Raw genomic sequence first — 26,290 nt, forward strand, 5'->3', positions numbered from 1 at the left:
TTAAGGCGTTGCATGGGTTAGCACCTACCTACCTCTCTGATCTTATAAGCCTGCACACTCCCATCAGATCACTGAGGTCTGCTGAGCAAATGCTCTTAACTGTACCGAGGTCAAGATTAAAACATAGAGGTGATCGGGCTTTTGCAGTCGTTGCTCCGAAATTATGGAACAAGCTGCCCCTTCACATCAGGACCTCCCCTACAGTTGACATCTTTAAATCTCGTTTGAAAACCCATTTTTATTCTTTGCCTTTTAAATCAAAATGAGTACTGGATACATTACTGATGTTGTTTTCTTTTATTTTTGTTTTTATAATTTTATGCTTCCTGTTTTAACTATCTCTTTTACATTGTGTTTTAAGTTATTTTATTTATCTTAAATGTACAGCACTTTGGTCAACTGCTGTTGTTTTTAAACGTGCTTTATAAATAAACTTGACTTGACTCTTTCTAGTCCCTGTCTGTACCTCTGACTGTGTGATACGGTCCAAACTAGGTAACATGATGTGGCTGCTGACCAACTTAAAAGCAAGCTCACTCCTTTGAGTCTGGGGGCTCTTTCAGGGGGTAAGCTCCATCTGATCCAATCTCACAGCTTTATAACACTGGTCTAAACATCAAAACGATCCTGAAACATTAATGCTGACCTGACTGACCTTGTGATTTATTCCTCTTCCTACACCAGTGCTGCTGACTTGAGGTGGACCCCCACTTATTTCCTTCCTGTTGCACTGATCCCAGACTAAACAGAAAGGAGCATCTCCACCTTTATCAATCATCTGTACCATTCTGCATGTTGTCTTCGCTTTGAAAAAGAAAAAAAAAAAAACTGAAGTTTGAATTATTGATGGGAAGCCTTATGTTGTATAAAAATGTATTTATTTTCAAGGAAACCATTGAGTAACACTGAATACACCAGGAGTGATCATTCAATAAGTCAATAAAACTCGTGACTCCTACATCAAAGATCCCACATACAAGACGTCTCAGAAAAGAAGATTCAAAGCAAACATGTTGGCAATTTGCTGGTGCTACAATTTCATTTTTCTCCCACATAACAAATTTAGGCGATACACACCCGTGTAGAAAAGTGACAAGAGTTTACATCAACTTACAAAGGGCTGGATGTCAAAGTGCAAGATGCCTGAACCCCCCCACCCCCCCTTGAAAGAGGACGATCAAATAGAAATCTCCAAAATTAAGATTGTGCCATTATGGCTTCGTATTCATTTGAGACCCTAGTCTCGAGTACATTTTATAGCTTTAAAATATCATTTCAGGAACATTTTTCTCCCAAAGACACTTTCTTCTTCTTCTTTTTTTTTTTTTTTAAAAACTGCACCTTATAAACAGACGACTGCATGTAATGGAGTAAAGCATCACAGGAATAACGCAGGCATACAACAGAAAAGCAGCTGCTTATCAACAAGTTCAAACAAAACAACATTTTATCAGTTTTAAAAAAAAAAGTCAAGAGTACATACTAAAATCTGAGGTGAAAATAAAATGACTTAAAAACCTCAAAGAAAAAACAAACAAACAAAACAATTATGTACATATATTTACAGGTAACTAGAGTGAATATTTTACAGGTTTGACTGGCCATTGGAGGTCAGGATGAAACCAACAAGGTCCATAGAATCCAACACTGTGAGACATTCAGTTTTGTCAATCTAAAAAATGGTTTTTAAATGACAAAATACCTTCGAGGAGGCCGTCTGTAAGGTCGCACTGAAAGCAAATGAGCTAAGAAACCTCAGTTCTGAGCGTGTGTAGAAAAACATCCAGGACTTTTGGACTCAAACATACTTTTCTCTTGTTTTTTTTGCATGACTTTAAAAAAAAAAAAAAAAAAAAAATTAGAATAATGGCAATGTTGTGTATGCAAAGAAAAATCTGTTGAATACATCCTTCTTTGAGTCCGTTTCTTTTTTCCCCATCTTTCACTTGAAAGATGAACATTAGCACCTCAGTCTGGAGGAAGGAGGTCGTGCAAACGAAACCGCTCACGGATGTGCGGTCTGACGTCTTCATTCTGTGACGGACAAAAAAAAAGGTGGAACTGATGTTTAAAACTAAGACTTTAAACTTTTTATACTGTAATTCATTTTGATCATGTGTTCAGAAGGTCTTCTCTGCACTCATATAAAAATGTAGGTAAATAGGACAGGGCTCAGTTTTTTTTAAAACCAGGAAATGTTCACTGAATGTACCAAATAACCTGGAAAACTAAAATTTGGTCAATGAAATAAAGTAGCTATTAACACAAAATAAAATGTCAAAAATAGTACCTCTATACTTCCTTTCTGTATAGAAACAAACCGTTTTAAATTGTTGGGAAACCCCACAGATAGAAAAAAAAAACCCCACACTGAAGAGATTTTGTATATTTCCTCAGTTCAAATTCAAGAAGCTTTCAAATGTAAATGAAGAACAAATCTGACACAAATCTTATGCTTCACGGGAACACGGGGCTCATGAAGTGAAGTACTGTCTCAGTGAAGTGGGCAGTGAGGCTCATATGGATCAGATATGCAACTCGTGCAACCGCCAATCCGATATGGCAGCGAACACGGCTCCACACACTCCATGTGTGGCTGGGAAAGAGCCATCAGAGAATTATTTATGCCGCGGAGTTGCTAAAGTTACTTTGATCAGCTGCTTAAATTTGACATTTTTGACTGTGCTTACTGGCACTGTGTCTTGTCATGATGTCAGCTGCCTTTGTGGAAACGTGCTGCTTCTTTATCAGACTTTAAATAGCCAAAATATCCAGACTCCTGAATTCCTCAACAATGTCCTCTTCCCAAACATTAACACATGCTGCTGCCGACTGCTCCTCCTACGCTGTGTGTATGTATACTCGTGCTATTGAACAGAAGCAGGAAAGTAAGAAACATACTTTGATTGTTTTAATAATTTACACATATCTGTATATAGGATCTCTATTTTTAGCACTAAAATTAAAACTGGCAAAGTTAATGCACATTCACCTTTTATTTAACTTTAAGTAACACAGGTTGTCTCAGAGCTGCTAATACTAATAATGTTACCCCCCCTAGATCACCTTAAATGTCTTCATTTTAATATTTTTATTTTTAGAAATTCCACATCTACGAATCCACAGCTGAGAATGTCTGTGGGGAAGAGTAGGTGGAACGGTCACAGCACACTGCCAGCAGTGGCTATTTTCCACTGGTCTAACTGCACAGATGCAAATATTTAAAAGTTGAAGTACATACCAGCTCCACAAGCTTCTCAAGGAAAGGAATAAGCTTTAGAAGCTCGTTGTCATTTCTATCCACAAACCAGCTCTCAATAGGAATTCCATTGGAAAGCTGAAAGATACACAATCTCTTTTTATCCACTTGTCACAAAGTCATGGACAACAATGCAGTTTTGTTTTTTTGTTTTTTTAATTGGCTTTCTGGTGTAAGAACTTTACCTGATAAGCAAAGGCTTGGGGTGAGTTGTCAATTATTACCGTCTTGGAAAGATCCCGCCCGAGAATGTTTAGATCTTTAATGTAATTTCCTTGAACACACACACAGTGCTCACGAAATAGTCTATGTCTAAAAGAAAAAAGAAGAAAAATGCAGCATGAGAGATTTATTCTCTATAAGTTATTAAATCCCTCTTCTCTTAAAAACAAAACGAATAATGCTTACAGATAGTGGATCAATAAACAACACATGAAAAGATCTACACTGATTTTATTCTAACAGGAGAAGAACTACATTTTACCCGAGGCCACAAGTCAGGTGGCAGGAAGAAATGAAATTCCCAACTGTTTCATCCAAAAATGCAAGCGGTCCAACAGGAACTTCAGATGTGTTTTGAAAGAATGAAAAGGAAGTGAATGGTGCTTTCAGCATAAGGCATTAATGAAACTCTGGACACACCCTGACAAAAAGTTAGAGGACCACAACAGTGATCCTGGGAGAGCAGTGGCAGTGAAGTGGGACTCGTGGTAGCGTGTTTGTGTAGGTGTTTGGCTACGCAGAGTCATTTTGGGCATGCAACCTACGCCGTTGTGCTTGTTAGCATAGCACCAACCAGAGTGTAGCCTGACATGACTGATGCTATACTAAGGTCAAATGCTGATTAGTTAAAAAGTGGATCTGAATCACAGAATAAAAGATGGACTGTGATGTCACTCACTGGCTTCTAAAGTTGCGTTTTGAAGCATCAAGATGAGTTTGCTGATGTGATGATGAGGGGTGGGTTTGACTGTGAAACAGCACGCTCACTGGTTAACAACTTGTGATTGACAAGTTGTTAACCAGTGAGTGTGAGGATTTATACCAAAGCCAATCCACCACTTTGAAACCTAGCATAACCAAGATTTACGAGAAGAACCAAAATTAGTGACTGAGCCAATAAACTCAGCAGGAAAATGTATACACTACTAAAGACATTGAAGTTTCTCACGTGATGTCATGCACACATTGCGCAAGAGTTGTCGGCCATATTGGACACGAGAAAGCCACCAGCTCCTCAGGAAAAATGTGTATTCCCTGACTAGTTGGCAGTGGTTCGTGGGGGTTTCTGGCTGTTGCTGGGTGAAAATGGCTGCAAAGAAGGTGCTACACCAAAAACCTCCCAGTGGTTGCTTTGGTTGATAGACTGCTACAGTTCAATTTTATTTTATTTAATTATTTATGTAGTACCAAATCACAACAAACATTTGCCTCAAGGTGCTTTATACTGTAAGGTAAAGACCCTACAATAATACAAAGAAAACCCCAACAATCAAACAACCTCCAGTGAGCAAGCACTTGGTGAAAGTGGGAAGAAAAAAACTCCCTTTTAACAGGAAGAAATATCCAGCAGAACCAGGCTTTTTAATCCAAACAGACCTTCAAAAACGTGACGTTTCGGGTCAGAAACATCACTTTTTGAAGGTCTGTTTGGATTTAAAAAAAATAATTTCCGGGAGTGCTTTGGTGTGCGGATTCCTTAGTTTCTTATTGATTCTCCTTGTTAAACTGAAACAGAGAGCCTGAACAATACCAGCAACAAAAAAACAAAACAACAACAAAAAAAGCAGCATGCTGAGGAGTCTGATCACTTCAGAAGATCTGTTTACAAGACAGACACTGCAGAGGAAGGGAAGGAGCTTTATGGTTTTTCCAGTAACGCAAACCTGCTGGAAAAGCAAACATGAACTTGAAGGTTGGAAAGGACACTGTAAAACAACCTCTGCCTTTGTTATAAAACACACCTTCAAGGAAGTTTTGTTGTTTTTGGTTTTTTTCCTTAATCCTCCGAAAAGTTTTAGATGTTTATCTTGGATCATCTTCCATGACTGAGTACAGAACAAAGCTGGCAAACCCTGCCAGTTAAATACAGGTCCATATCCTGCTAAATTATCTTGTATTATTCGTCCCTTACACTACAGCTAACGCACATTTTACAAAGTAGGCATTGTTTATCTTTGGATGCACGTTCCCACTGACCTTACTAACTGTTTTTTTGGATCCAGGATGTTGAGCAACTTGTCGGCGTAGACCTTCTTTGAAGCAGTGAAGAGAATAATCTGAAATTTTAATGGACAGCAATAAATGAGTAATATTTAATCTGAGAGCAGGCCAGACTAAACAAATACTGTCTGCACTCTAACAAAGACGTCTCTCACCTCATACAATTGAGACATGCGCTCAAGAAATTCTCGGAAAAAGGGCCTCAATCGAACATACACCTGCAGGTTGAAAAATACATTGAAAAAATGAAAATAAAAGACAGAAGAATTTAGCAGAACTGCAAGGAAAAAAAAAAAAAAAAAAAAGGGGGAGGCCCTTGAACTGGAGAATGATATTGAAACCATCAGTACCTGGTATATTACATCTTGAAAAAGCACAGGGAATGTCAGAGCTGCATCTTCTAGCTCATTCAAACTACAATGAACCAGAGTTTCATCCTGGAAGCAGGGAAAAAAGAAATTGACAGGGGAATAACTTGTCTCTGTCTCTCTTTTTTTTTAAATTTTGAGATGAAAGCATGAGAAACATTTTTGCTGCTTACCAGATCCAGGACAAGAGAAAACTCCGGTGTGCTGCGTGTTTTTAAAGGTAATGCCGGCTTGCGCGTTAACTGCTCTTCTGTCAGCGGAGGCACGTGTTTGATGAAGAAGTACCTTAGAATTTAGAGAAACCAAAAGGAAAAGCATCAATAGTCAAAAATCACGAGCATTTAAATGTACCAGTTGAACCTTTGACAAAAGGTTCAATTTTAATACTACAGAGGTCTGATTAAAAAAATAAAACAAAGCACTAATGTTTTATCTTCACTGGAAGAGTAAAAATATCCTCAGTGATCACGCACAGGCTTAAAGTGTTCTCTTGCTGCCATCTGGTGGCTGAAAGTCTCACATTACAACAAGCTCAACACCAGCACGCAAAGTCACCTTGGATGTGATTTCAAGTGGAATCACAACACACAACTCAACACAAACAGGGTTTACTGCCCAAAGTGCACATTTAAATTCAATAACAATGAAGTTGTTATTCATATAAATCTATTAATTTTTTACTTAGCTAATTACTTTTGCAAAAATCTCTTGAAAGGAATTATAATATTTAGAGTTTGGTTTAAATAAAAAAAAAAAAAAAAGTGCAAAATTTGATTAACTTACGGGTCAAAAACCTCCCAGTCCTCATCGTATGAGGGTTCTGCTGGAACTGAGGGTAATGAGTGTGGGTAGCTGCCATCTGGCATACACCCAGGAGCTGACAGACACACAAAGATTCAACAGAAATCAAAATGCAATAATCCTGAGAAACAGCTTCTACTGTTCCATTCTAAATAACTCACATTAGCTGTCCCTGCTTATGTGAGGCTTAGGCCTAATATGAGTGGTCGCACCTGTTAATGGGGGCATGTCAGTTTCAGTGACGATCTCTCCTTCTTCTATGGTTGTATCGGAGGTGATGTGGAGCCTCTGTGGTAACATCGGAGCAGTGTGACACGGAGTGATCCCCTCTGTGGATGTGAGCGTGCTGCTCGGCATCTCCTCAGCCTGCTCGATGTCCAGCTGTTTCATGATTTCCTCCGCTTCCATGGCTTGGCCGGGAGAATCAGAGCCAGGAGTGGCTTAAAAGAGGGAATACAAATAAGAGATGCGGGTTTCAATCACACATTGGAAATTCTTTAGAGAAAAAAAAACAACAAAAAAAAAAAAAACTGCAGTTTATGACGTTCTAAAATAACTGTACTTATTTAAAAAAAAAAAAAAAAGTTTTAGCCTAAATTATCAGCTACTGACTTATTTTCTTACCAGTTTTGGTTGCTGGTGAGAAAAAGTTGAAGACCGGAGAGAAGATGGTTCCAAGCAGGGTGGTGCGCGGCGGGCTGCTCGTTGAGTCGACGGGGGCCTCCAGTTTACCGTTTGGTTTAATTGGTTTACTGTGGCAGGTCATTGTGTCTTTTCAAAAGGAAAAAAAAAAAGACAACATATCCTTCATTACTACCTACAAACAGAAATACTTGTGCTGCTTTCTGTATTTGACTACAGCAGTGGCTTTCGAACTTTAGGGCATGGAACCACAGCAGGTTTGGCACAGATGACTAGAGCGAAAATATGGAGTGAAAGTTGGATAAATATGATTTTAATTTACTGATGCAATTATAAAACTTTCTGGCTTCTGAAGTCTGAGAACCAGTAAACTGCAGTACGTACATAAAAGGCATATAATCTGTTACACTCCACTCAGGATGACTACTACAGACTGGCCCGTCATACCTTTATTCTGACTTTTCCGGCAAACTCTGGACACGGATTTGTTGGAAAGACCTCGAGTCTGTGGTGTTGAAGTAATGAGATCACTGTCGGGATTACAATCAATACGACTCCTCTTGGCAGGAATATCCTGCTCCACCTAAAAAGAAAGAAAACACAAAAAACACACCAGCCAAGGCAACAAATTTACATCACTTCAATTTTTCCACAGCTTTTACTCTTTCAGTATGGAAATCTTTACCATGTTGAAATGAGAATTAGCAGCACTGCGACATTGACAGCAGTTGCCATGACATCACTACAGAAGATGCATGTTTCATTTCTCATTGTGCACGTTTTACATGCATGTGATGGCACTTGTTTCAAATTTGAGGTCTGTTTAAGAGGGGCGGAGCGTGCTCAGTGGTTAATGCTGTCACCTCATAAGAAGAAGGTTCAAGGTTTGAATCCACTGGCCTGCTGGGGCCTTTCTATGTGGAGTTTGCATGTTCTCTCTTTGTCTGTGGGGGTTCTCTCAGGGTACTCCAGCATCCTCCCACCGTCCAAAGACATGCATGTTAGGTTAATGGTGATTTCTAAAGGACTGCACATCACCTGTACTACTTTTTTGTTCATCTGCTACAGTTACCATTTAATTATACACAATAATTTAATATCACGCCCACTAAAAACAACAGTGTGGTGTCTAAACAGTAAACATGTTTAGTATAATGTGACAGTTCCTTCTAATCATACAGGAAAAGACACCTTTAGTGTAAATGGAGGCGTTAAGCAAGAATACTGATGATAAAAACTAGAACTTATTTTAGTTAACTGAAATAAAAAAAATTGTTTTTGTCTTACAGAAGTCTAACAAACAACTTTGTGTGCTCACAAAACTAAATCAATAAAAAAAAAAGGAAATGTTCCCAGATTATGTGTTTAAATTTGTCAACACAACAAGAATCTGAGAGGTTAACTATGAGCCAATATTAATGGGTTAGTGAGCTATGCTTAGTGTCACAAAACTGGCTCTATTTTAACCTGGCTACATCACCATGGTAACTTGTGATGAACACAATCTGTTCTGAAGCAGTTTTGCTTTAAAATTGTCTGGAAGTGCCATGTTTTCACCAAGTATTTTATTTACAGTATGCTTGAGGTGCGATCTAGATTCTCTGATGAAAAAATATGTTTTTATACACGCAACTTGTTAAGTCATACCCTGCTAACACCACCATGGGAAGCCCTACTTTAAAATGAATGTGTTACATTGTCACTGTATTTGCATGCATTCAATTGGTGACGCAGAAATTTTCTACATGTTTTTATCCTTAGTCTGTCTGATGCTGCTGGAACTGCAGCTACTAGAACACTGATTAGAAAACTGATTGCAGTTACAATAATATTAGTCAGGCATTTATCACCAAGAACACCTAATCAATCAATAAAATTGATTTCACTTTAATCTGGTGGCAAACTAAAGTGGTTTCCATGTCTTCTTCATTAGGTTATGGACAGAGAGGAGAACACACTGAGCAACCTCACCCGTGACATTATAATACCCACATTATATTAGTAAAAACAAAGATTAAAACTAATAAATATCAAACTGAAACAAGCAAATCCACACTGGGAACTCTTTAAACTGAACTCAAAATTAAAAGAATCAAATACACCCCCCCCCCCCCCCCCCCCCCCCCCCCACACACACACACACACACACACACACACACACACACAAACAACAATGTTCCAAACAGGAGGTTTCAGCAGTCTGAGACAAATGAAGCATGCACCTTCCAATGCTATTTTTTTCTTACAGTCCAAATATCCATCTTTTGTGTCACTATGTGCCCAACAGTTGTTTGAGACAGGTAAACCTATCCTTTCAGTCTCTAAAAATACTACTAACAATTACGTATGACTCACTGTGTCACATCATCAGCCATAGAGTAGAGGCCTGGGCACTGCTTGTCTTTTTTTTTTTTTTTTTTTGAAGTAGGTGCATGTGTTCCTGTGGCATACTATTACATTACAACACATAAAATAAAAACAGCTGTGCCTACCTTGACTGCATTTCCACGAATGAATTTCTTGATAGTGGAGAACAGGCCTGTTTCATTCTTCTGCATTTTGCTTCGACCTCTCACCGGTGATGGCTCCACTTCACAGTGTTTCCGTTTGGCCTGGGATGGATGGGTTCGATGGCCTATGTTCGACTGCTGAGGAGCTTTACGCACTCTCAGCTTCATCATGCACCGACGTCACATAGAAAAATCTGACAAGGAGGGAAAACATGGAGGAAAGTAAGTACAAAGGTTTGATAGCCAATCATTTACATTATATTACCACAGTTCCACAACATTTTACCTTTTAAAATCTAAATAATTTATTTACAGGAACAGTTTTTCAATCTTGAGTGTAAATAAGTGGTTAATAAAATCAGAATAGAGGAATCTGAAAATGTCTGTGCATCTCAACAGCTCGAGTACAGCACAGCAAATACAGGAGATCAGGGTATTTCCTCACTCAGAATAGGTCTCTGGGGGTTGATAGACAAAAGTAAGTATGATCTGTCCATAAACGGTAAAGAAAATGAGTCAGCTTTACCTTTTTGACAGAAATCGTTGCATTTCCTCATTATTTTTGACCAAATATGTAGACTATGCTCGAGTAAATCAAATCCACCTTTAAAAAAAGGGAAAAAACAAAACAACAACAAAAAAAACTTCCCTCTAAGGAAAAATCATCTGGAACGTGATCAAAATTATGAGCCTTTATTTAATAAAGTGTGGTTCAATTTACTCGAGTATCAAAAAGACTTATTTATCAAATGGTCAGAAACAACAGAAAATTGCACATGCTCCTCTATGAGTAATTTCCCTAAAAATACTGGTATACTTTCAGTTCTACTGGACAGCCAACATGAAGCAAGACCGGCATTTTTACATAAACACAAAGCAAACATTTCTAAACACAACAAGGACTTGCGTTTAGCAGGACATAATAACTTCTCTCTTTGGAAGATAAACTATGTCAGGGTTTTTCCTGGCTTAGAAGTGGTAGGCGTTACTATGCAAGTATGGCAAAGGTTAGGACTCTGAGTTACCTTATTTAAAAAAAAAGTCTGCACTTAAATGTTTAAAACCCAATTAACAAAAAATATTCTATTACATAGGCAGAGCCTAAAGAAAGATGATGACCTAACAGCTCTTTATTGCTTAATTTCCTCAAACTCACAATATCATCAATGTTTCTGTAATGCAAATTTGTGCTGCATGAAATGTGTGTAAATACAAGTCATATGCACAGTATAAGTGAAGACATGAGTGTGTATGGTTCTGGTTTACTCTTGCAAAAAAGCGAGATACTAAAGTTGTAACGTTTATTTATGTTTACAGTTTTCACATCCTCTTTCTGTCTCCCTACACAGAAACCGTTATCAATCCGCTTCTTCATTTGCCTGCTAAAGCTCTGCAACAAACCCATGATTTATGGATTTCATACTTCACCAATCTCGTCTATATTTAGGAAGCTCTACAAATCAGTGAAGACAAAACGCATACCTTTGCCTTTTTTAGTTGTCACGGCCACTCCACAAGCACATAGAGGAAAGTAAAAGTTACCAAAACAAAAATGCGTGAAAGCCGGACAGGTCAGCAGAGTGGGCGGCTCACATGATATACACGAGAAGTTAAAGAAAAAAATATAGGAAGCTTTGGGGTTATTCGAGTTCAGCTGGTGTTTAGAGGAGAAGCTTTGTGATATGTTTGTTCAGTTGCTGCTGACTGAGATCTGACAGCAAACGGTACCGCTGACTGTCGTTATGTAACATCAGACGTGCTGCGTTAACGCCAACGCCGTCAGCTACCGCTAAGATTAGCCAACTGCTGATATTTAGCATCAACACTACACACAGAACACCGCTTTGACGCCGGTGTCCCACATTTGTTAGCGCAGCGCCGACTTTAAGTGGTCATAACTGACACTTGTGGGCTCAACAGATCTGCTGTTAATGCTAACATCAACCAGACACTGCCTGTCAGTGGATTCCGTACCTAGCGTTAACCAAGCTACAGTTAGCTTGCAAGCTAACAAAACGTCAAAGGTAGCAAGAGCCATCTCATGACATTACTCCCTCCGCTTCCCAAAGCACGTCTCGTGTGTCCCTAACAACATATCTACGTGTAACATGCAAACTATCCTCTAATTATTTAGCCAAATAAAGCTAATTAAGGCTAACTTCACCGTGGCTAACGCGTCATTTTGTTCGCTCCCGTAACTATCCTTAGCTATTGAGACTACGCCCCCTTCAGTAACCAGCGTTAGCCGCTAGCTAGCAGGAATCAGGCTTTCGTGGGGGCAAACCTTTTTGTTTACATGTTGACGTTGTTCGGTACTTACCGATGATCTAGGAAGCTCTTCAAAAAGTGCCGCAGCGTTGTCAGCTCTCGGCCGCGACCGGGGCGGGCACCGATAGAGATCGGGCCGTGGTTGTTGCCGCCAGCTGTGTCCGTCGCTCGGTAAGCTAGTTACAGAACAACCATGTCTGCAGACGCCATTTCCCGCCTCATCACAAACATAACGTCGCGGTGCGCAGAAGAATGTGACACACACGTAAGGAAACCAACGTGGCGGAGAGCGCAATCAACAGGAAAATGGCTTTAGTATGTGCGCAGCTGGACCCGGGCTCTCTATCGCACTTTATCCCTACTGGTACTATTGTGTGACTGCAAGAATCCGCAAACTGCTCTGTATCAGTTCACTAGATTGTGAGGGGTTTGGCATATTTTTGCCAGCCATTGTCCAAGGTTGTTCAGAAGTTTTAATAATTAAGAAGAAAAAACTTGCCATATTTTATATATATATATATATATATATATATAAACTTGCCATATATATGTATGTGTGTCTTAATATTATGGCATAATTTATACAGGCTATCAGTTTTTAGTCAAATCCAGGTTATCCGTTGTTGGAAAAAATCACAGGGAAACAAGCAACTGTCAGCATGAATTAAATCCTGACATCTCTGACATTCAAGATCAAGAGTGTTTTCATCTGACAGCCAATAATAATATTTCAGCTAGGCAATTTTCCACAGACGTGCTTTGAAATTTTGGCTTGCCCCTGTTTGAAAACTGTTCATGTAGTCAAGAGTGTACTTCCTGCTACAGCTTTGATAGTGATTCGCTTATCTGATTGTGGACCATGACACTTGCAAAAAATGGCCCAAAAGACATAAATTTATTGATGTCCTGGATTAATTTCAAATCAAACCTGTATATTAAAATACAATATTGTAGTTGTATTATTTGATATTTATTTAAATCCAACACAAATCCACAATTCATATGTGATGTTTCATATTTTACTTCAATAACACTCTGACATGAGGTTTATAAGTTTCAGTCATTTTAATGATTATAAACTGGTCTGTTATAGTCTTTTTGAGACAATGAGGTTAGCATTGACTGCATAGCCACCAAGATGTTTGCACCTCATTAGAGAACTGACACAAAAATAATCACCATGTACAAAAATCTCCTCCACTGAAGTCTAAATATATGTATTAAAAATAAAAAGCACTTCTGTGTATTAATGCGCAAGCATTGCAAATGGTAACTCTTACACATTATTTCGTAGCGTGAATAATCAGTTTAAAACATAAAGTGTCTAAATAAAGCTGAACACTTTAAATTCTTAAATGATGAGACATCTTACACATGATGACTTATTTTCACCAAATGCACACAATTTTAAGCCTAGAAATCTGGGGAAAAGTAATAGTTGTATAATTTTCTTAATGGCTACTAACAACATGATACCCTCAGGGTTGTAGAGCCAGTTTTGTAGTCAGTTTACTCAGTAAACTGACTACAAAACTGGCTCTGCTATATATGCTATATATGTAGTCTGCGTGGCCAAAATTTATAGAGTAAACTTTACTCTATAAATTTTGGCCAAATTTATAGAGTAAACTTTACTTTATAAATTTTGGCCACGCAGACTACATATATAACTCAGCAGAGACAATCCGAGGAAAGTGAAACAACCCAGTCTAGATTTGCCTATGAGGTTTCAATTTTATACCCTGCCGCATCAGGGAGGGGGATGGGAACAACATGGAATAACAATGTCCTACAAACTTTTGTTCTTGGGCCCCAATACAGATCTCATTGCTCCCTTATGAAAACATCAAGGTCAGCCATCCACCATATTTTCAGAAGTACCAAAAAACTGAGCTACAGGTAGTTTTGACCATCTCCATCATGACAGCCATCTAATTCTTCAGTAATAGCAAAAGCAGTATTTAAATGCCAGTTATGATATTTTAAAAATTACTCTATCTTCATCCAACTTCTGAGAGCGATTAACCATGATGTTAAAAATATTCACATTACTGCCCTATCCATGTGCGTGTCCGCCATTTTAGAGATAATAATGGGATGAATTTTCTTCCGGATCCAAACTGATGATGAAGTTTCATTTCATCCCAAGATGCATGATTTTCCTATAAGGTCCTGGTCCACCCCACAGCCCCCTGTTGTGAGAGAAATAAAGACAAGGCGTTGTTGCGGGTGCCGTGGAAAGATTCGCTGCCATGAACCTAATGCTATTAATTAAACATACCGGAGAAGGCCATGCCAATAGAGGTGAGGCATCACATCTGCTTTCATGTGATACATCAATCGTCTCTCTTTGGCTTGGTTGATGGGGAACGTTTCCAGTGGTTGTCCATTGTAGTCAAACTCTGCCAGGATTACTGTGTTATAGCTTGTGACCAACGGACATGAAGTGTACCCATCGTACTATAAACAAGAAAATGAAAGATTATCTGTTTGCATGTTTTTCCATAGTCATATTTCCAAAGTAGAAGCTTCAATGTACAAAATTAAACATGTGAATCACAGCACACACTCACTTACCTTCTTATCTGGTTTCTCGTTTTTCAGTATTTTGCTGATAGTTCTGTTCAAGATGGCAGACTGTGCAGCTAAAAAGAGAGAGAGGAGATTAAAAAAAAAAAGTTTAAGTCTTGCTAATATCCAACCCAGTCCCTCCTCAGTAGGTCTGAATCCCAAAACCATGCTTATCTTAGGTTGTAGGTCCAAAAATGCACAAAACAAAAGAGATGCATACTAACACTGAGTTGGACTACACATACCGACAATGACACTGTCCAGCCAAAAAAAAAAGAAAAAAAGGCAAACACTGTTGAACCAACTGTATGTTGGGCCATCTTTAGATTTGATAACACTTTGATAAGCTTATGCAGTGTCACAACACTTACTTCCACCTAGTGTTACATAGGTTTTTCACTGAAAGCGTATATCGATGGGCAGCACGGTGTCACGGTGGTTAGCACTGCTGCCTCACAGTTAGAATACCATCTGGAATGCCTGGGTTCAATTCGACCTTGTTTCAGGCCTCTCTCACTCCCCGTGTCTGTGTGGGTTTTCTCTAGGTAATCCTGTTTCCTCACTTACTGGGGTTAGGTTAATTGGCCACTCTAAATTGCCCTTTGTGTGGATGGTTGTCTGTGTTGGCCCTGCGACAGGCTGGCGACCTGTACAGGGTGTACCCTGCCTCTTGCCCTATCTCCACCCCCCCACCCACCCCTCGACAGAAGTGGATGGATGGATCTTATATCGATGATGTAAGAGTTAAACCATTGTGATCCTGAGAGTCTGGACTCTGTGGTGGCCAATCCAGTGCAAATCATATCTCATGATCCTTGAGCCACTCTTTCACAATTTGAGCCAGATGAATTCTGGGACTGTCATCTTGGAATGTGTCTGTGCCATTAGGCAAGAAAAAAACTCCATTAATGGAAAATCCTGGTTATTCAGTATATTGAGGTAGTCATCTGACCTCATGTTTTGGACACACAACTCTGCTGAAATTCAAACTGCCCAACTGAAGCAACCCCAGCTCACAACATTTGGCTTGTACAGTAGGCACCAAGCATGATGGGTAAATCACTTCATCTACCTCTCTTTTTACCCTGATGCACCCATCACCCTGGAACAGGGTAACTCCAGACTCAGACCACATGACCTTTTTCCATTGCCCCAGAGTCCAACCTCTATGCTTCCAAACATAGGAAGTCAATGACATTCAATCCACTTCAAGTAAGAACAACCTATGGATGCAAAGGAGGCAGGTCCCAACTCTGAGGCATGCAATTAAAGCAACTACCAATTAAATCAATCACACAGCACCCCCACCCTTCAAGACATGTAGAGGAAATGATGAAATAGATCAAGATAAAGGTGGTAGAATAAAAATACTTCAAACACTGCAAGCAGAGTCTAAGACTATTGTCCTCTCTAACTTCACTGATCTACAGATCAGCCTTGACTAAAGCCCCGGCAGCTTATTAAAACATCTAAAGCCAGAGATGCTTGCAGTAGGTACTGTGCCAAATCCTAAAGAAGGCTACAGCAAAATCTGAGCAATTTGTAGCACATGCGTCACCGACACATTTCCCTCTGGACCAAACCTAACCACAGGACAGACAGATGAACTGATGGACAGACACTGTTAACACTACAGCTGTTAGTGGAGCTAAAAACAGAAACATCCTCCACACTCAAAAAAGAAAAGCAGTCAGTAGTACATTTACAAAAGGTATTGCTTAAGCCACTATGATGAAGCAAAAACATGATTTACACACACACAGTTGTGTATACAATATCCAACAATTCATCAGGACAAAAACAAAAGGAACTCTTTGTCAAAATCTATAAACAAAACTATTAAGTATTAAGAAAAAAAATCTACAAAACAGGAACCCAGTGACCTCAGAAATCATGAAAGAAATAAGACTATTGTTAAAGTTGGTTGATAGGTTAAACTGAGCGACAAAGCAGGACGCTCCTCAGTCATGGACCCAAAAGTTACTAACAGAAGTGCTCCTCACATAAGGGATAACCTGCCAGAAGTTCAATAATCCCAGCAACACTTCATTAGTCTGTCCTTTATGATACAGAGGCAGCTATCTGTAAAAGACATAAAACAGCTTTGTGAAGTTTGCCGAACAGCTTTTAAAGAACTCAAAACTGAACAATCCAGTCAGATTTTCAATTCTGTCAAACACCAGGTTGCTGCTCATCAACTTAAAGGTATGGGGAGTAATTTTTAAAGCTTAATTAATAGAAAAAAATTTTTTAAAAAAAGGATAGTGTACTCATGCATTTATTAGTGTGCAATTACATATTCCAAACAAACTGATGCATTTTCATAAACTTATTAATCCACTGAAAATACATGGGAGTGGGGTGCTGGTTTGTGGAAGCCGCCATGGTCTCCCACCATATTTGAATACAGTGACTGGAAAGTACATCTCCCTCCTAACTATATGTTATATGTGGCTAGAGACCGGCCACATGCGCAGTACACCAAAGGTGGAGAAGAAGAGACACTGTAGGCATTCCTGTGCTGTGGAGAGACATTTAAATTTACACCAGCACCTTCAGACTCAAGATATGAAGGATTACACCTACATTATATTATCGAAAGTACTCACTCACCCATCCAAATCATTGAATTCAGGTGTTACAATCACTGCCATGGCTACAGGTGTATAAAACCAAGCACCTAGGCATGCAGACTGCTTCTACAAACTCTTGTGCAAGAAATAGGATGCCACCTATGCAACAAGTCCAGTCATGAAACTTCCTTGTTACTAAATATTCCACAGTCAACTGTTAGTGGTACTATAACAAAGTGGAAGTGATTGAAAATGACAGCAACTTAGCCATAAACTGGTAGGCCATGCAAAATTCACAGTGGAGTCAGTGGATCCTGAGGTGCATAGTGCACTTAAATCACTACAGAACCCAAATTTAATTTGGCCTTCAGATTAGCTCAAGAACAGTATGTAGAGAATTTTTTGGAATAGGAGAAAAGCACTTGTCTGATTGCAAGTGTAAAGTTTGGTGGAGGGGGGATTACGGTGTTAGGTTGTTTTTCCAGGAGTTGGGCTCGGCCCCTTAGTTCCACTGAAAGGAACTCTTAATGCTTCAGCATACCAAGACATTTGTGACAATTTCATGGTCTCAACTTTGTGGGAACAGTTTGGGGATGGCCCCATCCTGTTCCAACATGACTGCTCACCAGTGCACTAAATCCGCATTTCCATTAGTATCTACTCAGCGTGTCTCGACTCAGCCGGGGTTTCTAGTGATCCGAAAATGTGACGTGGAAGAACAGCATGCCACTGACTGGCCAGGGAGTGTCGTCACTAGTTGAGACATGAGAGCGACTCCTTCACCAGAATTAACCGTGCCATTTTTAAAACCCAACAGCAAGAAAATGGAGGCACACAAAGCACCAGTTGAATGCCCAGACCGACAGTTTGCAGCGGTAGTTTTACAACATGAGAGCCATCACAAACGTGCACACAGAATACATATTATAACCCTTGTACTTCTAGGTGATCACCACTGAAGCACCCATTACCTGCCCCTACTGGCCGTGAACAGCTGGTTAACATGGCTGATCACAGAAATTTTGAATTACTGTAATTACACAATTGTTTGTCCTATCGGAAACATTCAAATGGTTTCTGAAAGCTGAGAAACTGCACTTCGCAACTAACATAGGGTGATTATGGTAATTGTTGCCACAAGTATGTGAACAGTGGCACTTTTGAAGTACACTGAGTCGAGTATGACACGTTCAGTGGTATAGGGTTAATATATAACAATGATAACTTTTATCCATTAAACACTGTACGGGTGACTTATGCATGATGATGATTTCAAACTGGCATTAGCTATGTTAGCTTGCCTTTATCACATCCATTGTTGTGTTGTGTTTTGTTTTTGAGCCACATACAAATTACGTCAAGAGACTGCCATATCAACTCCACCCACATCGAAGCGGTACTCAATTGCAATGGAAATAACATAAGACTGTGGTTATTCATGCCAAGTCCTGTCAACCTGCACTGATAGAACACCTTTGTGATGAATTAGAGCGTGAACCAGGCCTTCTCTCCAACATCAGTGTCTGACCTCACAAATACAATTCTGGAAGAATGGTCAAAAATTCCAATAAACACTCCTAAACCTTGTGGAAAGTCTTCCCAGAAGAGTTGAAGTTGTTTTAGCTGCAAAGGGTGGGCGGACATCATATTAAACCCCATATATTAAGAATGGGATATCACCAAAATTTACATTTACTTTGATGGATTACACAGCAGTGGAGAATAAGTTTTATTACAGTAGACGTCTTTCTGAAAGTGCTGTAACTAAGTTTAAGGATCTAATTCCTTCATTATTATGCTCTTCAGTGCCATGTGCCAACACAGTGCAGATCAGCTACCTAAATTCTGCTCCCAGTGAGGTCGATTATCTTGTCAATAGTTTTACATCCTCACTGCATACAACTTTGGATACAGTGGCTCCTCTGAAAAGGAAAGCTTCAAATCAGAAGTGCCTGACTCCGTGGTATAATTCACTAACGCACAGCTTAAAGTAGATAACCCGAAAGCTGGAGAGGGAATGGTGTCTCACTAAATTAGAAGATGCTCATTTAGCCTGGAAAAAGAGTTTGTTGCTCTATAAAAAAGCCCTCCATAAAGCTAGGACATCTTACTATTCATCATTAATTGAAGAAAATAAGAACAACCCCAGGTTTCTTTTCAGCACTGTAGCCAGGCTGACAAAGAGTCAGAGCTCTGTAGAGCCGAGTATTCCTTTCACTTTAACTAGCAGTGACTTCATGGACTTCTTTACAAATAAAATTTTAGACATTAGAGAAAAAATTATTCATAACCATCTCAAAGATTTATCTTCATCTTCAGCTGCTTTCAGCACTGCTGGTATTTGTTTAGACTCTTTCGCTCCAGTTGATCTTTCTGAGTTAACTTCAATAGTTACTTCCTCCAAACCAGCAACATGTTTATTAGATCCCATTCCTACTAGACTGTTCAAAGAAGTCTTTCCAATTATTGATGCTTCAATTGTAAAAATGATCAATCTGTCTTTATTAGTTGGCTATGTACCACAGACCTTCAAGGTGGCTGTAATTAAACCGCTACTTAAAAAGCCATCACTGACCCAGCTGTCTTAGCTAATTATAGGCCAATCTCCAACCTTCCTTTTCTCTCTAAAATTCTTGAAAGAGTAGTTGTAAAACAGCTAACTGATCATCTGCAGAGGAACAGTTTATTTGAAGAGTTTCAGTCAGGTTTTAGAATTCATCACAGTACAGAAACAGCATTAGTGAAGGTTACAAATGATCTTCTTACAGCCTCCGACAGTGGACTCATCTCTGTACTTGTCGTGTTGGACCTCAGTGCAGCTTTTGATACTGTTGACCATAACATTTTATTACAGAGATTAGAGCATACTATAGGTATTAAAGGTACTGCACTGCAGTGGTTTGAATCATATTTATCTCATAGACTCCAATGTGTTCATGTAAATGGGGAGTCTTCTTCACACACTAAGGTTAATTATGGAGTTCCACAGGGTTCTGTGCTAGGAACAATTTTATTTACATTATACATGCTTCCCTTAGGCAGTATTATTAGAAACCATTGCATAAATTTTCATTGTTATGCAGATGATACTCAGCTTTACCTATCAATGAAGCCAGATGACACACATCAATTAGTTAAACTGCAGGAATATCTTAAAGACATAAAGGCCTGGATGACCTCTAATTTCCTGCTTCTAAATTTAGATAAAACTGAAATTCTTGTACTCGGCCTCACAAATATTAGAAACATGGTGTCAAACCAGATACTTACTCTGGATGGCATTACTTTGGCCTCCAGTAACACTGTGAGAAATCTTGGAGTCATTTTTGACCAGGATATGTCCTTCAATGCACATATTAAACAAACATGTAGGACCGCTTTTTTGCATTTGCGCAATATTTCTAAAATTAGAAACATCCTTTCTCAGAGTGATGCTGAAAAGCTCATTCATGTGTTTATTACTTCTAGGCTGGACTATTGCAATTTATTATTATCAGGCTGTCCTAAAAACTCCCTGAAAAGCCTTCAGCTGACTGAAAATGCTGCAGCTAGAGTCCTGACAGGGACTAGAAAGAGAGCATATTTCTCCCATATTGGCTTCTCTTCATTGGCTCCCAGTTAAATCTAGAATAGAATTTAAAATACTTCTCACACATAAGGTCTTGAATAATCAGGCCCCATCTTATCTCAAAGGCCTCATAGTACCATATCACCCAAATAGAGCACTTTGCTCTCAGACTGTTGGCTTACTTGTGGTTCCTAGGATACTTAAAACTAGAATGGGAGGCAGAGCCTTCAGCTTTCAGGCCCCTCTTCTGTGGAACCAGCTCCCACCTTGGATTTGGGAGACAGACACCCTCTCTATTTTTAAGATTAGGCTTAAAACTTTCCTTTTTGATGAAGCTTATAGTTTGGGCTGGATCACGTGACCCTGAACCACCCCTTAGTTATGCTGCTATAGGCCTAGGCTGCTGGGGGGTTCCTATAATGCACTGTTTCTTTTCATTCACCTTATTTACTTTGTTATACTCCACTCTGCATTTAATCATTAATTATTTTTAATCTCTGGCTCTCTTGCAAAGCATGCCTTTTGTCCTGTCTCTCTCCCCTCAGCCCTACCCATCGTGGCAGATGACTGCCCCTCCCTGAGCCTGGTTCTGCTGGAGGTTTCTTCCTGTTAAAAGGGAGTTTTTCCTTCCCACTGTCACCAAGTGCTGCTCATAGGGGGTCATTTTGACTGTTGGGTTTTCTCTGTATTATTGTAGGGTCTTTACCCACAATACAAAGCGCTTTGAGGCGACTGTTTATGTTTGTATGTATACAAAGTATGAAATGTTTTTTTTCATCACTCATCCCAATGTTTTCAATATTGTTTCTATTTTTGCACAGTGAATACATTTCACTGTGCATTGTACTGTGTATAACTGTGCATGTGACAAATAAACACTATCTTAATCTTAATCTTTTTTAATGGCGGTGCCTCCAGAAGGGGGCAGCATGGCCACAGTTCACCTATCTCCCCATGTTTGTTTGTTTGTCTTCTTGGATGGGTGTTCTGTTAACTGTAATTTCCCCACTGTGGGATCAATAAAGTATCATTCATTCATTCAATATAGTGCATGTTTAGGGCACCTTAATGTCTTACTGTCATCCTCTTTCTCCTCACCTCAAGCCTCATCTCCTGTAATGAAGTCGGGACTAACACACAAAAACGTGCATTAACATGCTTGTTTATTCCAGATATTGTTGTCATTACTTATTGTCAGCAGATTAGACATGTGACTCTCTCATCTCTGGACAGCTGACAAGCTGTCCAGTAATATTAAGGTAATATTATACCATCTAATGTTAGGATCCTGTATCCTACAAATTGCACTTTCCCTCTGATAAACAGTTTGATTACATTTTCACATTGTATGAGAGTTTGTTCACTAAGCCTCAGGGTCCAACAATGTTACATCCACTTCAAAGAAAGTTTCACTAATGCTGGCTAAAAGCAGCAAAAACAGCAGCGCTTACTGACAGAAAAGTTCAGCATATCAACAGTTCAGCAACAGTATCGGTCAGAAGTAAGCTTCACTGACTCATCAACTCGTGTTGGACTCCATTCAAAGTTTTACAGCCTACTCCAAACTAATTAAAAGTGGATGCTCCTCACGTGACATTAACAGCTGAGATAAACAATGGACTGACGACCTACACAACAGGGAAAAACTCCAGGGTGGATCCGGTGCAGAGTTACTTTGCTATCCAAGTCCACTCACAACAGATGAAGAATGGATCGAGTTTTTGAGGTCATTCAGGGGTGAAACATAAAATAGCATAACATATTTAATTGACAAATTAGCAATAAATCAGGAAATAAACCACTAAGTGTTGATATTATTGAAACATGTTAAAATAGAATGTAAAATTTATTTTTATACAAACAGCAGCAGAAACAAGCTGGTTGGCTGCAGCTGTTATGGGGTACAGTCTGATTTGAATGTTTTTTAAATCTCTCTTGGCCGACTACAGCATGTTTGTTCTGTAGCAGCCACCACAGCTAGGACTATGTGCTTGAATTGAGATGGGTAAGAAAACAACAGATCTGTTGATATCTAGAGGCGAAAAGATTACGCACTGTAACGTTAATGTTGGCACTTCTCAACCTGGATGGAGCGAAATCAAGGAAAGAACCCAAAACCAGTTCTTGAGTGCAGACACCAAACACTAAGATGAAAGTTTCTTCATGACAATGACCTGAAGTATACAAAGAAGAGAAATTTGGAGTGGCTTCAGGACAAGTCTGACTCTGCCTGACTGGCAAAATCTGGACTTAAACACCTGATAACATCTGTTCACACAATCTTTTCATCCTGTATAACAAACCATGGTGGGATTTTCCAGGAAGAATGGCTAACTAGGCTGACTCTCTTTTAATTGACATGAGATGATAAATCTAAAGTCTGAGGTATATTGCACTAAATTGCTTGAATTGTAGTTTATCATTAAAGGAAATGACATTTATTGCAGTGACAGGAAATGTAAATTAGCCAGGCATAAGGGGTTAAACTTTTGTACCATCTGTTCACATCTAATACATAAAAACCTCCTTTGTGAAACGTAAGGATCCAATCAAACTCACACAAAGCAATACTTGACACAGTGACCAACCCTATCAGATAAAATAAGTAATGTCCCTGCAGTATCAAATTTATAGGGTGGGGTAGCATTTTTTTTTTTTATAGTCTTGTTTCCACGGGTGATTGGGCAATATAGTTTTTGCAGATAGTGGCTTTAAAAAACAAACAAACAAACAAAAAAACCCCCAGAAGGTCCAAGCAGTTGGCTCAAGAGGAAGCTACGGATTTTGAACGAAGCAAAACAGAGTGCTTTCCAGCCTTTTCTTAGACCAACGTTCAAACTATTTGCACACTTACCGACAGCTGCTCCAGTTTTTGCTGTGGGAAGGTTGGTACAGTCTCCAATCCCAAACACGTTTGGATAGTTGGTGTGTTGGAGAGTTTCTTTGTTTAGATCCAACCAGCCCACCTGATCGGCCAGTGGACTACCTTTAATCACTGAACTGGGTCCCATTGGTGGTGTAACATGAAGCATTTCATACTAAGCAAACAAGCAAAGTCTAGTTATTCAGTGGAGTTTCTTTTTCAGATTTGTTATACATTTAGGTACAAAGGTGTGAAAGGTGTAGCCTCTCAGGCATCTTTTCAGTATATAAAAGGAAATTATACACAGCACATTATGAAACAGGCTAAGCACTGAACAAACCAGTCAATATAGCACTAAAAGTTAAAGTTAGTGTTATGGTTACCTCAAACACTTTGGTTTCACCTGGTTTGTCAAGATTTTCAAAAACAGCTTCTTGCTTATCTGCGCGCACTTCAATCAGGTTTTGCCTGAGGTTAATCTGTAGGTCACGCTTTTTCACAATTTCCCACAGTGAGTCGGCATATTTCTTGATCCCGAAGAGGACAGGCAGTGATGTGTTATATATCACATTGGCTTTTTGTCTTTTCCCTGTCTTAAATAGAAGCAGAAAAAAAATCCTCATCAAATTTGGAAAGCCACGTTTGAGTTTTCATCATTATCACTGGATCTAAAAGATTTAAGTACCTTCCTGAGAAAGGCGTCTGACAGGTACATGATCTTCTGTGGTGCTCCAGCACATTTCACAGGAGTATTTGGGAATGTGAACACAGCATTTCCCTCTTTGAAATTCTGCAGTGCTTTCCATGTTTTCTCCACAGTTTGGACCGAGTAGTTAGACCCAATTTTTGGATGCTCAAACCCCTCTGGCAGTCCTTTGATCTACACACACACATTTTAAATCTCTTGGGATGTAATTTGGTAGAGACAGATAATATAATAGATAAAGTATGGGATTAAGTATAATATAATTATAAAGTGTGACTTCACCTTATCGTAATGGAGCTCTAAACCAAGTGCCACAATCAAATATTCATATGAGATCTGCAGAGTGAAGAAAGGTTTATACACACACCCACAGCATTTGTAAGCAATTTTATAACTTCACTGTAGACACTGGCAGATAACAGATTCCTGATGTAAACTTACTTCAGTCCCATCATCTGTGCTGACAGTATTTGTCTCTGGGTTAATTTCCTGAACTTTAGATTTCACCCACTTCACTCCAGATGGCATAACGCTTGCGGTGGAACGACCCGAGGATGCTACAGTCTTTGCACCAGCTCCAACCAGAGTCCATATTGGCTGATAGTAGTGCATCTGAAAAAGATACCGCAAAAAAAAGTTTCTGACAAGCTTTGGAGTAAGTGTTTTTTTCCCCCCCAAGGTCTGTAACAGAAAAGTAAAGATCAAGTCACAGACCAATGACTGAAAGCCATAATATGTAGTGTGTATCGGGTTACTGCAATGCTCTCGTTCATCCTTACTTCGCTGGGCTCCACCACAGCCACATTCTCTGCTCCCACCAGCCTCTTCATCCGGGCGCCCATTGTGATACCGCCACTTCCTCCTCCCAGCACAAGCATTTTGTAATGCTGTTTGGCAGAGGCATGGCTGCTCGTGTGAAAATGAGAGACAGCAATGCTCCTTGGGTGGCAGTGCCTAAGATGATGCAGTGCAGCCATCCTGCGTCTGAACCATAAGGACAAGCTATTTTAGTGCAGCACCAGCTATACTGTTAGGGTTACTTTGCTATTTGGTGCTAAAACTCACTAAAACTCATGACAACAATCTCTACTTCCTCCTTTACTGCTTGCCATCAGCTGCTAGAAAGGAAACATGTTTGCTCTTTACAGGCATGAGTGGTGGAAATAACGCTTGCAGGGTTTCAAATTCAGATCAATTGTCTGAGTATTTTATTTTTTTTAATAGGTTAAATGTCTAGTCTGCTGAATGGGGACACTAAGGCCATGATTTTGTGGTTTACCTGTGGTTCTACCCACAGCTATTGTAATAAAAAAAAAACCCACCAGGCCTGATTAAAAACACAATATCTAGAATTTCATACCATTTAACGGTGCTTTAAGCGGGTCTTGAAAAGTTGATTTGTAAAATGTTACACAAGCAGAACTGCTCAACACAGAGTGAAATATTCTGACTTAGACACTACAAACACTGCACCATATATCAGAATTATTGCAGTACTAGCACAAACACACATAAACACAGGTTTCTTTTTATCGGAGTCCAGTCTAGCCCATTCTGTGCTGAGCCACTGTTGCTGCATGCTGCGTAATAAGCTGGCACCATTACAGTCATTCCTGCACAGGCAGAGACCTGATAACACGGCGTTCGGCTAAAAGTGCGTCAATAAACACGAGCCTACCTCAACCACCAGCGCTGTTAATCGCCCGCCTTTCCGACAGTTTGGACAAAATCCTTGTTAGGTGCGAGCAGAATTCAGCTGGACCTAACCTTCCCTCAGTGAAGGAGGTACCAGGACCGCACTCAAGCCCTACCCGCAGCTGACACTCTTGGTCCCGCCCTCGAGGCATTTCACCAATCACAAGCGACTTTTTTTTTAACCGTCACTTAAAATTTCATGTTGCTAAAGTACAGAGAGACGAATTTATCTTGGTTATTTTG

At 39.5% G+C, this 26,290-nt stretch overlaps 2 protein-coding genes across 3 annotated transcripts; both read right to left on the reverse strand.

The window, feature by feature from the left end:
• Positions 1 to 859: 859 nt before the first annotated feature.
• Positions 860 to 12,437, reverse strand: ctdspl2a (CTD (carboxy-terminal domain, RNA polymerase II, polypeptide A) small phosphatase like 2a). 2 transcript variants are annotated; one of them, XM_030731891.1, is made up of 13 exons: positions 12,124 to 12,437; positions 9,786 to 9,997; positions 7,741 to 7,876; positions 7,276 to 7,422; positions 6,864 to 7,091; positions 6,634 to 6,727; positions 6,024 to 6,135; positions 5,833 to 5,919; positions 5,638 to 5,700; positions 5,459 to 5,538; positions 3,445 to 3,571; positions 3,242 to 3,337; positions 860 to 2,034 (listed from the first exon to the last, which is right to left on the reverse strand). In XM_030731891.1, the coding sequence occupies exons 2-13, from the start codon at positions 9,972 to 9,974 to the stop codon at positions 1,969 to 1,971; spliced, it is 1,425 nt and encodes a 474-aa protein (XP_030587751.1). In that variant the 5' UTR covers positions 9,975 to 9,997; positions 12,124 to 12,437; the 3' UTR covers positions 860 to 1,968. The 2 variants fall into 2 exon arrangements, with proteins under 2 accessions (XP_030587751.1, XP_030587752.1); XM_030731892.1 differs by lacking the exon at positions 12,124 to 12,437 and adding an exon at positions 11,286 to 11,998.
• Positions 12,438 to 13,121: 684 nt separating this feature from the next.
• On the reverse strand, positions 13,122 to 26,175 carry sqor (sulfide quinone oxidoreductase). Its single transcript, XM_030731817.1, has 10 exons — positions 26,031 to 26,175; positions 25,132 to 25,336; positions 24,794 to 24,964; positions 24,635 to 24,688; positions 24,332 to 24,526; positions 24,030 to 24,239; positions 23,638 to 23,821; positions 14,649 to 14,716; positions 14,353 to 14,531; positions 13,122 to 14,263 (listed from the first exon to the last, which is right to left on the reverse strand). The coding sequence occupies exons 2-10, from the start codon at positions 25,327 to 25,329 to the stop codon at positions 14,206 to 14,208; spliced, it is 1,317 nt and encodes a 438-aa protein (XP_030587677.1). The 5' UTR covers positions 25,330 to 25,336; positions 26,031 to 26,175; the 3' UTR covers positions 13,122 to 14,205.
• Between the last annotated feature and the right edge of the window lie 115 nt (positions 26,176 to 26,290).

The sequence above is a fragment of the Archocentrus centrarchus genome, chromosome 6, assembly GCF_007364275.1.
Source record: "Archocentrus centrarchus isolate MPI-CPG fArcCen1 chromosome 6, fArcCen1, whole genome shotgun sequence".
NCBI classification, from domain to species: Eukaryota; Metazoa; Chordata; class Actinopteri; order Cichliformes; family Cichlidae; genus Archocentrus; species Archocentrus centrarchus.

Coding starts and splice junctions, on each gene's coding strand:
- ctdspl2a (XM_030731891.1), bottom strand. CDS start 9,974: ATGATGAAGCTGAGAGTGCGTAAAGCTCCTCAGCAGTCGAACATAGGC. Junction 5,539..5,637: donor GCATGTCTCAATTGTATGAG/GTGAGAGACGTC, acceptor TTAAAATTTCAG/ATTATTCTCTTCACTGCTTC. Junction 2,035..3,241: donor TTGAGAAGCTTGTGGAGCTG/GTATGTACTTCA, acceptor TGTCCGTCACAG/AATGAAGACGTCAGACCGCA.
- sqor (XM_030731817.1), bottom strand. CDS start 25,329: ATGGCTGCACTGCATCATCTTAGGCACTGCCACCCAAGGAGCATTGCT. Junction 24,689..24,793: donor GCACAGATGATGGGACTGAA/GTAAGTTTACAT, acceptor TTCACTCTGCAG/ATCTCATATGAATATTTGAT. Junction 23,822..24,029: donor GTGAAACCAAAGTGTTTGAG/GTAACCATAACA, acceptor TTGTTTGCTTAG/TATGAAATGCTTCATGTTAC.